This window comes from Salmo salar, chromosome ssa25, assembly GCF_905237065.1.
Source record: "Salmo salar chromosome ssa25, Ssal_v3.1, whole genome shotgun sequence".
NCBI lineage: Eukaryota > Metazoa > Chordata > Actinopteri > Salmoniformes > Salmonidae > Salmo > Salmo salar.
Window position 1 is genome coordinate 27696983 of NC_059466.1, and position 15060 is coordinate 27712042.

At 42.7% G+C, this 15060-nt stretch overlaps 1 protein-coding gene across 4 annotated transcripts in view; it reads right to left on the reverse strand.

Annotated features, from left to right (window-relative positions):
- LOC106586473 (dnaJ homolog subfamily C member 10) overlaps positions 1-15060 on the reverse strand; it is a 33762-nt gene that overhangs the window by 18187 nt on the left and 515 nt on the right. For 3 of the 4 annotated variants that reach the window (XR_006761964.1, XR_006761966.1, XM_045707546.1), the window contains exons 2-14: positions 14658-15014; positions 12546-12714; positions 12348-12398; positions 12168-12250; positions 11821-11952; positions 10796-10967; positions 10285-10328; positions 10060-10191; positions 9750-9839; positions 9296-9403; positions 9064-9178; positions 8740-8867; positions 8393-8509 (exon numbers count right to left, since the gene is read on the reverse strand). Coding sequence is in view for 1 of the 4 variants with exons in the window: in XM_045707546.1 (XP_045563502.1) it covers positions 8393-8509; positions 8740-8867; positions 9064-9178; positions 9296-9403; positions 9750-9839; positions 10060-10191; positions 10285-10328; positions 10796-10967; positions 11821-11952; positions 12168-12250; positions 12348-12398; positions 12546-12714; positions 14658-14891 (1575 nt within the window). In the remaining 3 variants the exon portion in view is untranslated. Of the gene's footprint in view, positions 1-8392; positions 8510-8739; positions 8868-9063; positions 9179-9295; positions 9404-9749; positions 9840-10059; positions 10192-10284; positions 10329-10795; positions 10968-11820; positions 11953-12167; positions 12251-12347; positions 12399-12545; positions 12715-14657; positions 15039-15060 lie in introns of those variants that run through there. The other variant, XR_006761965.1, reaches the window with a different exon arrangement.

Consider the following 15060-nt stretch of genomic DNA (forward strand, 5'->3'; position numbering starts at 1 on the left):
ACTACCTAATTTCCCCTCAAAAGCGTCCCGGTAAACAATGCTACGTTTCAATAAATTGCTATACTATAACGATTTTTTAAATGTATATTGTCAATCTAACATTTATAGATGAATATCTCTTGAGAACACCCGTCATACCAGATTTTAAATTAACTTTACTGGGTAATCACACTTTGCGATAAAAGGAGATGAGATACTCAGAAAATGAGCAAATATACAGAGCTCGGCGCCATCTTGGACGCAACAGCATGAACCATCTCATCTTCTATAATATTGTCAATAATCGCCTACCTTTAGTTGTCTTCATCAGAAAGCATCCCAGGTCCACAACAGATGTATTTTCGGTCAAAAAGTCCATACTTCACGTTCCATTAGCCTGATGTTGGTAGCGCGTCCTATGGCTCTCTCCAAGCGCAGCTCTGAAGTTCATAATGAAAGCAATCCTCGCGCATGTAGGTTCGTTCAAACATGTCAAACGTTGTATAAAATAAATCTTCAGGGCCTCTAACACCAAGAGAGCCAATAAGATTCGAGGGGGATGATGTCATGGCCTTTAAAACCGTTTCCAAAGGTGGGGGCAGACATGGCCGCCAGGCGTCATAATGGTGATGGCCCATCCCCTGTGACCAATTTCAAACTCGTGTCATTCACTGAGTTTTGACTCTATAAGGCTCAAACCACTGTGAAAGGACTGGCGACATCTAGTGGAAGCAATAGGAAGTGCTCACTGAACCATGGTTAACGGTGTGATTAATAAGGAAAGATGAGAAGTCAAGTCCACAATTCAGAATTCCACTTCTTGTTTCAATCGGTCTCGGGGTTTTGACTGCCATTTGAGTTCTGTTATACTCACAGACACCATTCAAACAGTTTTAGAAACTTTAGAGTGTTTTCTATCCATATATAATAAGTATATGCATGCCCTATCTTCTGAGTTTAATTAGTAGGCCGTTGAAAATGGGAACGATTTTTTTTCAAAATGCGCTGTGGCGCCCCCTATCCTAGGGTATCCTCAAGAGGTTAAATAAAAGTGAAATAAAAATTTTAAAACTCTGTCGTCGTTCAGCCACGTCTCGGTGAAACATAAGAGTTATTAATGTCCCGTTGTATATAGTCTTAAAATCGTAGATGGTCCAGTTTGTTTTCCAGTGACTGCACATTGGCCAATAATCCTGAAGGTAGTGGTGGTTTACCTTCTCGTCTGCGAATTCTTACAAGGCACCCAGCCCTCCTCCCCCTTCTCTTTACGCTGATGATGGGGATTTGGCCCTTGTCTTGACAAAGCAATAGATCCTTTGCGCCGGACTCATTAAAGAAACAATTAAATCTAGTTTGAGGTGAGTAATCGTTGTTCTGATGTCCAGAAGCTCTTTTCGGTCGTAAGAGACAGTAGCAGCAACATTATGTACAAAATGAGTTAAAAGCAATGCAAAAAATATATATATATACACATTTGATTAGGAGCCCATAAAAAGAACATCCACTACAGAGGAGTTTTGGTTCCTGACTCAAAAGGAATACCCTGCCGTCTCACTCTGAACATTAATGCAGTGTTCAAAACAACTGGGAACTCTGAAATCTCCAACATCAGTGCATTCAAGACAACTGGGAACTCTGAAAAGAAACGATTTGAACTAGAGGTCGACTGATTAAAAATCGGCATGGCCACTTAATTAGGGCCGATTTCAAGTTTTCATATCAATTGGTAATCAGCATTTTTTGGACGCCGATTACATTGCATTCCACCAAGAAACGGGAGTGCAGCAAGGAGCCAAGGTAAGTTGCTAGCTAGCATGAAACTTATCTTATAAAAAACAATCTTCACATAATCACTAGTTAACCTAGTAATATCGTCAACCATGTGTAGTTAACTAGCTTGTCCTGCGTTGCATATAATCAATGCAGTGCCTGTTAATTTATCATCGAATCACAGCCTACTTTGCCAAACGGGGGATGATTTAACAAAAGCTCTTACGCGAAAAAAACACAATCATTGCACAAATGTGCCTAACCATAAACATCAATGCCCTTCTTAAAATCAATACACAGACGTACATTTTTTAAAACCTGCATATTTAGTTAAAAATAAATTCATGTTAGCAGGCAATATTAAACTAGGGAAATTGTGTCACTTCTCGCGTTCATTGCATGCAGAGTCAGGGTATATGCAACAGTTTGGGCCGCCTGGCTCGTTGCGAACTAATTTTCCATTATGACATAACATTGAAGGTTGTGCAATGTAACAGCAATGTTTAGACTTAGGGTTGCTGCCCATTCAATAAAATATGGAACGGTTCCGTATTTCACGGAAAGAATAAACGTTTTGTTTTCAAAATTATAGTTTCCGGATTTGACCATATTAATGATCAACGGCTCGTATTTCTGTGTTTATTATAATTAAGTCTGATTTGAAAGAGCAGTCTGACTGAGCAGTGGAAGGCGGCAGCAGGATCATAAGCATTCACTCAAACTTTACTGTGTTTGCCAGCAGCTCTTAGCAATGCTTGCTTCACAGCGCTGTTTATGACTTCAAGCCTATCAACTCCTGAGATTAGGCTGGCAATACTAAAGTGCTATTAGAACATCCAACAGTCAAAGGTATATGAAATACAAATGGTATAGAGAGAAAAAGTCGACGCGTCATAATTCCTGTAATAACTACAACCTAAAACTTCTTAAGTGGGAATATTGAAGAACTGGGAATATTGAACCACCAGCTTTCATATGTTCTCATGTTCTGAGCAAGGAACTTAAACATTAGCTTTTTTACATGGCACATATTGCACTTTTACTTTCTAATCCAACACTATGTTTTTGCATTATTTAAACCAAATTCAGCATGTTTCATTATTTATTTGAGACTAAATAGATTGTATTAAGTTAATATAAGTGTTCATTCAGTATCGTTGTAATTGTCATTACAGCAAAAAAAGAAACGTCCCTTTTTCAGCACCCTCTCTTTCAAAGATGATCTGTGAAGTTATTTGGAATTTGACGCATTTTCAATGTAAATGGTTTAAACACTGTTTCCCATGCTTATTCAATGAACCATGAACAATTAATGAACATGCACCTGTGCAGCGGTCGTTAAGACACTAACAGCTTACAGACGGTAGGCAATTAAGGTCAATGTTATGAAAACTTAGGACACTAAAGAGGCCTTTCTACGGACTCTGAAAAACACCAAAAGAAAGATGCCCAGGGTCCCTGCTCATCTAATGTGAACATGCCTTAGGCATGCTGCAAGGAGGCATGGGGACTGCAGATGTGGCCAGGGCAATAAATCACAATGTCCGTACTGTGAGACGCTTAAGACAGCGCTACAGGGAGACAGGACGGACAGCTGAACGTCCTCGCAGTGGCATACCACGTGTATGCCACGTGGTACGGAGACAAATGTATGAAATGTATGCATTCACTACTGTAAGTCGCTCTGGATAAGAGCGTCTGCTAAATTACTAAAATGTAAATGCAAAATGTGTAACACCTGCACAGGATCGGTACATCCGAACATCACACCTGCGGGACAGGTACAGGATGCAAACAACAACTGCCCAAGTTACACCACGAACGCACAATCCCTCCATCAGTGCTCAGACGGTCTGCAATAGGCTGAGAGCGGCTGGAATTAGGGCTCGTATGCCTGTTGTAAGGCAGGTCCTCACCAGACATCACCGGCAACGTCGCCTATGGGCACAAACCCACCGTCGCTGGACCAGACAGGACTGGCAAAAAGTGCTCTTCACTGACGAGTCGCGGTTTTGTCTCACCAGGGGTGATGGTCGGATTCACGTTTATCATCAAAGGAATGAGCGTTATACAGCGGCCTGTACTCTGGAGCGGGATCGATTTGGAGGTGGAGGGTCCATTATGGTCTGGGGCAGTGTGTCACAGCATCATCGGACTGAGCTTATTGTCATTGCAGGCAATCTCAACGCTGTGCGTTACAGGGAAGACATCCTCCTCCCTCATGTGGTACCCTTCCTGCAGGCTCATCCTGACATGACCCTCCAGCATGACAATGCCACCAGCCATACTGCTCGTTATGTGCGTGATTTCCTGAAAGACTGGAATGTCAGTGTTCTGCCATGACCAGCGAAGAGCCCGGATCTCAATCCCATTGAGCACATCTTGGACCTGTTGGATCGGAGGGTGAGTGCTAGGGCCATTCCCCCAAGAAATGTCTGGGAACTTGCAGGTGCCTTGGTGGAAGAGCGGGGTAACATATCACAGCAAGAACTGCCAAATCTGGTGCAGTCCATGAGGAGATGATACACTGCAGTACTTCATGCAGCTGGTGGCCATGCCAGATAGACTGTTAATTTAGATTTTTGACCCCCCCCTTGTTCAGGGACACATTATTCCATTTCTGTTAGTCACATGTCTGTGGAACTTGTTCAGTTTATGTCTCAGTTGAATCTTGTTATGTTCATACAAATATTTACACATGTTAAGTTTGCTGAAACTAAACGCAGTTGACAGTTTCTTTTTTTCTTCTTCTTTTTTTGCTGAGATGTAGATATCTATCTAAAAAATAATAATAATTAAAACGGCCGATTAATTGGTATCGCCGTTGAAAAATCTTAAACGGTCGACCTCTAATTTGAACGATCCTCCAACTCGGAATTCCAATTCAGGAACTCAGGTCTCTTTCTACAACTCCGACCTAAAGATCACTGACGTCATGATTTGACCTCATATTTTTCTGGGTTCCCAGTGGTCTTAAAAGCACTATAAACTCAAGGTAGGCTACCCTTCGCCAGCTCATATCTGTGTGAAGCTGGATTCAGTACCCTCATCTGCATTAAAACCAAATATTGATCCAGGTTGGATGGGACAGCAGAGGTGCACACTGTCAACCAAGCCCCCTGACTTTGAGAAGCTCCGATGCGAAATGCACACCCACCTCATTAGTGGTGGAGATATAAGAGTGATTACGTCAGACTAATTTGCAATGGACTGTCATAGCCCCACATTAAAAATATTACGTTTTTCTAAGTAGTAGGAATGCTCAGGAGTAGGCAAAGTTGAAAAGTAACCTTTACGAGACTTGTGGCAGGGTCTACAGGCAATCACGGACTACAAAAAGAAAACCAGCCACGTCACGGACACCGTCTTGCTCCTGACAAACTAAACACCTTCTTTGACCGCTTTGAGGAAAATAAAGTGCCAACCACACGGCCCACTAACAAGGACTGCGCCGCCTCCTCCTTCTCCGTGGCCGACGCGAGTAAGACATTTAAACGTGTTAACCCTTGGAAGGCTGCTGGCCCAGACGGCATCCCTAGCCGTGTCCTCAGAGCATGCGCAGACCAGCTGGCTGGTGTGTTTACGGACATATTCAATCGCTCCCCATGCCAGTCTGCTGTCCCCACATGCTTCAAGATGGCCACCATTGTTCCTGTACCCAAGAATGCAAACAACTGAACTAAATGACTACTGCCCCATAGCACTTACTTCTGTCATCATGAAGTGCTTTGAGAGACTAGTCAAGGATCATATTACCGTCACCTTACCTGCCACCCTAGACCCACTTCAATTTGCATACTGAACAGGTCCACAGATGATGCAATCGCCATCACAATGCCCTATCCAATCTGGACAAGAGGAGTACCTATGTAAGAATGCTGTCAATTGACTACAGCTCAGCATTCAAAACCATATTACCCTCCAAGCTCATCATTAAGCTAGAGGCCCTGGGTCTCAACCCCACCGTGTGCAATTGGGTCCTGGACTTTGATGGGCCACCCCCAGGTGGTGAAACAACATCTCCACTTTGCTGACCCTCAACACTGGCGCCCCACAAGGGTGCGTGCTCAGCCCCCTCCTGTACTCCCTGTTCACCCATGACTGCGTGGCCATGCACGCCTCAAACTCAATCATCAAGTTTGCAGACAACAGTAGTAGGCTTGATTACCAACAACGACAAGACAGCCTACAGGGAGGAGGTGAGGGCACTTGGTGTGTGTGGTGTCATGAAAACAACCTCACTCAACAGCAACAAAATGAAGGAGATGAACGTGGACTTCAGGAAACAGCAGAGGGACCACCCCCATATCCACATTCACGGTACCACAGTGGAGAAGGTTGAAAGTTAAGTTCCTCGGCCTACACATCACTGACAAACTGTGTGAGTGGACCATTTCAGATAGTGTGGTGAAGGCGCAACAGCACCTCTTCAACCTCAGGATGCTGAAGAAATTTGGCTTGTCACCGAAAACCCTGACAAACTTTTACAGATGAACAATTGAGAGCAACCTGTCGGGCTGTATCACCGCCTGGTACGGCAACTGCACCGCCCTCAACCGCAAGACTCTCCAGAGGGTGGTTCGGTTTGCACCACGCATCACCGGGGGCAAACTGCCTGCCTTCCAAGACACCTACACCACCCGATGTCACAGGAAGGCCAAAAAGATCATCAAGGACAACAACCACCCGAGCAACAGCCTGTTCACCACGTTACCATCCAGAAGGCGAGGTCAGTACAGGTGCATCAAAGCTGGGACCGAGAGACTGAAAAACAGCTTCTATCTCAAGGCCATCAGACTGTTAAACAGCCATCACTAACACAGAGAGCCTGCTGCCTACATAGACTCAAATCACTGGCCACTTTTAATAAATGGATCACTGGTCACTTTAACCAATGCCACTTTAATAATGTTAACATATCTTACATTACGCATCTCATATGTATATACTGTACCTTATACCATATATTGCACCTTGCCTATGCTGCTCGGCCATCGCTCATCCATATATTTATATGTACATATTCTTATTCCATCCCTTTAGATGTGTGTATTAGGTAGTTGCAGGGGCGGAAATCCCAGGGGGGACGGGGGGACACGACCCCCCCCATCCTGGGAACAATATGATTTGTCCCCCCCAATATATCACTGTAAACATAACATGTAATTTAAATAATATTACTAATATGCAATGAAAGCAATTGTGCTGATTATAGACACTTAATAGCTCGTTTTTAAGTTTCAAAAGATTGCGCCCCCCCACCCTTTGCCTCACAATGGTTTGATCCACTGCCAGTTCCTTAGTTGGCAAGGTAACAGAGGGTTCGTATCTACTGTAAATTAGTGCTTCAAAGTCCCTGTGATAAGGTTAGTGATAAACTGAAGTCCAAACTGAACAGAACTACACTCTGTTCTACCATTGTCTTAAATATATTTAATGGTCTCGTTGCAAAAGCTAAATTGTCGCAAGGGAACTTTTATTTATTTATTTTATTTCACCTTTATTTAACCCGGGTAGCAAAGATTATAGCAAACACCACTGAAACGGAATTGGTGCTCGCTAGCTTTGCAAATTCAGCTATTGTTGGAAGCTAGCCAATATGAAACAAACGATTAAAATGACAAAAGGTTGCAGCATATGTTGTGTAAATGGTGAACTCATACAGCTGTCAACTCTTGTCACTGCAATCCGTTTCACATTTGCTAGCTACCTTTTAGATCGAAGCCCATATAGAATGATAGAAGATGGTAGAAGCCCATCTCCTACTGTAAATAACCTGCACACTGTGTGTGTGTGTGTGTGTGTGTGTGTGTGTGTGTGTGTAGCCAGCCAGGTAGAAAAATGGCAGAAAAAAGACGGACATCAGAGTATTTTTCAGTACACCAAAACGCAAAGTAAGAACCCTAGTAGCCTAATATCTCAAAGACTAGTTGATAAAATGTTCATAAGAAAGAAATGAAATTCTAATGGAAATGTTTCACAATGATGTCATTAGGCAGAGCAGGCAACAGATGGCACACAGACAGCAGAGCTGGGGACAGATATGCAGGGACAGACTGGCAGAGACAGGGAGTCTCAGGTAAGTTTGTTGAGTCTTTGTTTGGCAACATTATGAAAGGTTCTCAATTTTTTTTGACTTGTAAAATAGGAACATAATTAGAAAATGCCATGGATACCCCCACTCTCAACTTAAACTGGTGACTGAACTAAGATTTGTTAAAGGCAATGGTATTGCTGTTGTGATTAGTTGTGTAGTTTTGGGTACCTACCGGTAGTTAGGAGTACGGCAAACACCTTGTTTCTTTGGTTCCTCAAGATACATTTACCATATTACAACGTAGGCTATGTGTTACAGCATTACTTTTGGTGTCCCCCTCAGGAATTGCTCTTGAGAACATTTCATGTAATTGTCCCCTCCAAAGTTGATATCAGATTTTCGCCCCTGGGTAGTTGTTATTTATTACTGCACTGTCGGAACTAGAAGCACAAGCATTTTGCTACACTCGCATTAACATCTGCTAACCATGTGTATGTGACCAATACATTTGATTTGATACATCTAGGCCTATATCATGAAATATACAGAAGAATACCACATCTCTTGGTTTTGGGTTCACGTTTGGTATGTTCTCCAGACACTCACCACGCTGCAAAGGCCCTCGTGCACGGTACAGTCCAGTGTTCCAAACTTCATCTGACCAAACAGCTGGATCGAGGCTTTCCTCAGCTCAGGGAGGAGAGCCCGACAGGGCGGACACCACTACAAGGAAACAGTGTTAGTATTTATTAATGGACCAAATCCAATGGATCTGCCAAATCAACTGGCTCTAGTCCAATTTACACAATGTCTGTTTACTTTCAGGGATTAATGTTAGTCACCAACCGATTATTATTTTAGTATAGCCACACCTATCTTTTCAAACATGTAGTCAACTGTGAACATTGATAAGCAAGTACAGTATTAGTCACTAACATTAGGCTGATACTTACAGGAGCAAAGAAGTCAACTATCCAGGGCTCCTTTCCATCACTGGGGAAGTTCTCTGGTCTGAGAGTGGTGACATGGGCGCTGACACTCTCCTTAGCAAACGCTACAATGTTATATAGCACATCCTTCCCTGGAAGAGCAGAAACAGTGTTGCAAGTTTATTTGCCATTTATAATGAATACATTGGAAATATTACTCAGCAAGCACTTGATAAAAACCACAATAAATAAATGTACATAGGTGTATACTGTACAATGGGTGAAAAGGTATGCCAAGTGAATTAGAAAAATACAAACTTCACGTATTTGAATAAAACATGGACTTACCATGGTGTATCTCAAAGTCATGAATCCCAAGGCCTTTAAAGACCGCGATGCAGGGCTTTTGAATGTAGAGGGAGCCACACAGTTCTGACTCAGTAAGGCAGTCCACCTTTCCCACCTGAGAAAAAGCACAAAGTACCATCCGTTTTAAACAAAGTATCCAGACAAACAGTGACGTGAATCAATAGTGAAACGATAGAGCGATATTCAGTGTAGATTCCAAGCTACACCTTACATGTATGTGGGCCCCCTTCAGAAGAGCCTTGAGCTTCTTATACTCATGAGACGCTGTGGTCTTCTGTCCAAAGGAAAAACTGACCAGCCACCGATGGGCCAGTTTACTCTGGAGACACATGTAGAATAGAACACAGTAGAATGGAACAATAGAATAACTATTCTTCCTAAATATTTCAGCTTCACCACTACAGGCATGTTACCAACTGAAATCATGTCAGAGAATAGATTATTTCATATCAAATATCTGCAACTAATTAGTATGTAGGCTTATTATTACAAAAAAGGAAAAAAAGAACAGGGCACAACTCAAACATCCGAGCCAGCCTACAAATGTGACAACTGTGGCCGAGTCTGCCTCTCACAGATTGGACTACACAGGCACAGCACTAAGACCTAACAACCACCCCCCCCATGACAATTTTTACTGTACATTAGATGTATTATTACTGCACCTTAAAGGTGTCCTTAGTAAGAGCCACCAGGTCAGGCAGACACTGCATCACCTCTCCATAGATCTCTCTGGTGTCCAAACTCTGCAGAAACTGTTGTGATGAAACCAATGTTTATTGTAAAACTGTGCTTTCACAACAGTTACGATTCAATCATAGCATCTCGATAGAACATTTTCATAAATTATCTTAGCGATGGTGAGGATTCTTCATAAACCCATCCTAGGATTCTCCAGCTCACTTACAAATACATTTCATAGCGTACCTAGTTTTGTTTGCGCACAGTAAAAACAAAAGCATGGGCCTCTCTTACCAGCATGCTGCCCTTGCTCTTCAATGACCTGCCGGGGGGGAAGAAGGCTGTTGTGCTGGTGGTCACCTCAAAGCTGTCACACAACTCAGGCTGTGTAGAGCAGTCCATCCAGCCCACATTCACTAAACCCTCCTGATCAGGACACGAGAGAAGAGACATAAGTCAAAATAATAAAGTATGTTCATGGGAAGGTAAACATACAGCATGGGTTCAATGAGGACTTACCAACATTCCTGCTAATTTTTGCCTCGTCTGTGACTCTAGACAGTCTATGAACAGATATCAAAACAGACAGTATTTTAACTATATAGAAAAGCAGTCATACCAAGTTCATTTGTGAGATATTGGTTTCACCAATTCCGACTGTTTATTTGTAAACATGACAAAGCATCTGAACATAACCCTTAAAGGGATGCAGGCAAAGAGGCCGTTTATCTACTTCAGAGTCAAATTAACTCATGGATACAATTTGTCTCTGCATCCAGTTTGAAGAAAGTTAGAGGCAGTTTTGCGAGCCAATGATAACTAGCTTTAGTGCAATGACGAAGTCTACAGGAACAGCTATGCTAGCTGTTCCCATAGACTTCCAGTCATTGCACTAACACGAGTTAGCAACTTTCTTCAAACGGCACGTAGAGATATAAAAATGGTATCGAGTTAATCTGACTCTGGGGAAGTAGATAAAGCGCTTCATTGCCAAAATCCCAAAGTTTCCCTTTAACAGCCTGTGGTTTACCTCCTGAGTCAGAACAGAAGGTGATCAGCCATCCAACTCCCGATGAAAACGCTGCCTCAATCTCAGTGAAGACATTGCCTTGCCACAGCTCTGTAACTCTGCTCTTCACAAACTGCATGCCAAACTTATTCAAACTCTCCTTGGACCTATCTCCAAAGTATTTCTCTGGATTCTATTAGAAGACAGAAAGTGGTCAGTTTTAGAGTGTTGTTCCTAACACCATGATCGGTGATATGTAGCCTGGTTAAACCACTTTAAGAGTCTACGGACACACCTGCGTGTCAATCTAAGTAACGTAACAAAAACCATCAAAATCTGTCAGTTTAAGCTACAGATATGTTTTTTTTTGCATGGTCTGTCTCAATCCACCGCATCTGCCTATGTCAGCCTTCCGCTTCTGGCCAAGCTACAGCAGTGTTTGTCAGACCATGAGACGCCCTGAAAATCAGTCTAACGAAAACGTCTGTAGCGTAAGAACCGTATGACCACTATGGAAAGATGGGATTCTTCTCTCCGTTTTTCTCTATGAGCCCCACAAGTGTCACTGGACTCGTCTGAAGGTAACCCAGCACCAGTGTAAAAATGTTTATGGAAGTATGGAGTTCGTTTTGTGACAAAGAAATTAGTTAAATGTGCCCAAAAAACACACATTTTCTGAGCTTTCTTATATCTCCTAGATATAAGACACACTTAAATACCTTATTCCTTAGGACTTATTTTTGACTGTTTTCCATTTATGAAGGCGTTATTCAATGTGTTTCTATTGGCTATAGCAGTAAAGGCCGAATTCAATATCACATTTGTTCATTTTTATAAATTCAAAATGAAATAGCTAAATGATCCATGGTATGACCATCTTATAACAAGTCCATATGTTAGCTTAGTTGAACGACCCCACGTTTAGAGGTTAAACCACATAGAATGATGCGCCCAAACAATGGTGAGCGCAGCAGTCAGTCTGGTTTAACCAGGCTAAGTGATACAGGAAAGAGCCATCCTAAAGGAAGCAATGATGTTCCTCCTACCATTCCAGCCTTGTAAATGTAGAGGCTGGGGTAGCTGTTGATGCCTTTGCTGCGACACAGTCTGTTGTTGTCTCCGCAGTTCACTGCTCCTATCCTGATCACTCCATCCATCTCCTTAGCAAACTCCCTCCACTGCGGACACACACAAAACACAATAAGTAACATAACATCATGTTGAAATATTAAACATGGATAACAATTATCAAAGGATGAATAAAGAGAATTTACAAAAAAACTTACAATCTGCAATATCTACTACTGTTCAATGGACGCTAAATAAGTATAGGAAAACCAGTGAATAGTAGTAAATATTGCAGATTGCACCTTTAGAGTGAGGAAAGTATTACCATGGGAGCCAGCTCGTGACAGTGATGACAACGAGGGAAGTAGAAGTTGACAAACCAGAGTTCCCCAGAGTTCACTGCTGCATCTATGATAGTAACTATCCAGTCAATACCACAGCAACAAAACATACCACAATAAGGAAAGTTGGCTCTGAAGGTTTGGAATAGTGTGACATCACTTACCGAAGTCTCCCCTATCTAAAGTGACAATCTCTAGGTCGTCATCGTAGATACCTGCAGAAAAAAAAAGACCGTAAGATGATAAGTCACACCAACGTCCCGATGGAAATGACTGACCAATTTGCATGTTGTTAGCTGTAGCCTTTTCTTCATAGATCTTGTCATTGTTTACATTCTTAGACTACTTTAAACACCATTTACCAAATTCATTTCTATAGTAGTTCCAGCTCTCATATCGTCCTCCTCCCTGCTGCTCGTCCTGCAGACCCTTCTCGCCATACTTGTCATACTTCTTTCTCAGATCGTCATCCTTCAGAACTTCATATGCCCGGGTTACTTTCAGGAACTTGTCGTGGGCAGTTTCATCATGCTGGAAAATGAGAACATAAATCACGTTCTGGACTTCGTGGAAAAATCACTAGCCTGGTCCCAGATGCGTTTGTGCTGTTTTGGCGTGGCAATGATCATAGGAGTTGGAAAGACAGCAAACATATGGGACCAGGCTAGGAAATCACCAGTATTCTATGATAGACAGTGCCTTCAGGAAGTATTCAGACCCCTTGACTTTTTCCACAGTTAGGTTACAGGCTTATTCTAAAATTGATTTTTTCCCCCCCCTCCTCAATCTACACACAATACTCCATAATGACAAAGCAAAAAATGTTTGTTTTTTTAGAAGTTTGCTAATTAATTTATATATAGAAATATCACATTTACATAAGTATTCACACCCTTTACTCAATACTGTTGAAGCACCTTTTGCAGCGATTACAGCCTTGAGTCTTCATGGGTATGATGCTACAAGCTTGGTAACCCTGTATTTGGGGAGTTTGTCCCATTCTTCTCTAAAAATCTAAAATCTAAAAACATGTTTTCCCTTTGTCATTATGGGGTATTGAATACTTATGTAAGTATTGTGGACTACAGGAAAAGGAGGACCGAGCACACACCCATTCTCATCGACGGGACTATAGTGGAACAGGTTGAGTCAAGTTCATTGGTGTCCACATCAAACTACCATGATCCAAACACACCAAGACAGTCATGAAGAGGGAACGACAAAGCCTATTCCCCCTCAGGAGACTGAAAAGATTTTGCAAGGGTCCTCAGATGCTCAAAATGTTCTACAGCTGCACCATCGAGAGCATCCTGACTGGTTGCGTCACTGCCTGGTATGGCAACTGCTCGGCCTCCGACTGCAAGGCACTACAGAGGGTAGTGGGTACGGCCCAGTACATCACTGGGGCCAAGCTTCCTGCCATCCAGGAGCTCTATACCAGGCGGTGTCAGAGAAAGGCCCCGCACAGCAAGCGGTAGCAGCGGTAGCAGAGCGCCAAGTCTAGGTCCAAAAGGCTTCTTAACAGCTTCTGCCCCCAAGCCATAAGACTCCTGAACAGCTAATGAAATGGCTACCCAGACTATTTGCATTGTCGTCATCGTCCCCCTCCCCAACTTTACGTTGCTGCTACTCTGGTTATTATCTATGCATAATCACTTTAATAACTCTACCTTCATGTACATATTACCTCGACTAACCTGTGCACCCGCACATTGACTCTAACGGTACCCCCTGTATATAGCCTACTTACTGTTATTTTACTGCTGCTCTTTAATAAATGTTTTACTTAAAACTTATTTTTCTTAAAACTGCATTGTTGGTTAAGGGCTCGTAAGTAAGGATTTCACTGTATGGTCTACACCTGTTGTATTCGACGTATGTGACAAATACAATTTGCTTTGATTGTGTGTAGATTGATGAGGGGGAAAAATGTATTAATTGTAGAATAAGGCTGTAACGGTACAAAACATGGAAAAGGTGAAGGTCTGAATACTTTTTGAATGCACATCTGCAAATCTGTGTACGTGACCAATAAACTTTGATCATTTAATATATTGTAATGAAACAGGCAGGGAGCAGGTCTTAAACCCTCGACCTTCTAGCCCGAAGTCCAGCGCGCTATCGACTGTGCCGCAAAAGCATAATCGAGCGGCAGAGCCGATATCCGAATTTATAAGCCCAGGGTCATTACACTACTCCCTCCTTTCAAAGAGCAGATCCCTACGCTAGCTTGCGACTCAACGTCTTATAGGAAGGCGCTCACCGGCCAAGCACACGCACTATCGTGGATGCAAGGTCCGATCACTTCTGACACCAATGTAATGAAACAAGCAGGGAGCAGGTCTCGCACCCTCGACCTTCTAGCCCGAAGTCCAGCACGCTATCGACTGTGCCGCAAAAGCTCGACGGCAGAGTCGATATCCGCGCTTATAAACCCAGGGTCGTTACAGTGTGATATAGGGAAGGCTACTCACTGGGTTTTTATCTGGATGCATGGTCAGGGCCAGCTTTTTGAAGGCTTGTCGTATCTCTCTGGTTGTGGCTTCTCTGGACACCTTCAGTAACTTATAGTAATCCTCAGATGACACAGAAGCTACCAGGCAACTGAAGACAAGCAGGGATCCCAGCAAAATTCTGCTCCAAAGCATCTGCCCTGGATTCTGAACTTGACAGGCTAGTTTTGATTTTTCTGGTGGTAGAGATTCCATTGCCACAGGTCTCCTCGGTAAACACACAGTGCAACAAGTTTCAGTGCTGGATCTCTTAAATTGTTAGGGTCACACACCTCATCCTAAGTAGGAGAAGCAACCCTAGAATGTTCTGACGTCTGTCTGTGGAAAGAAAGATCGAAATAATTACAAAGTGATTTTTCAGAAC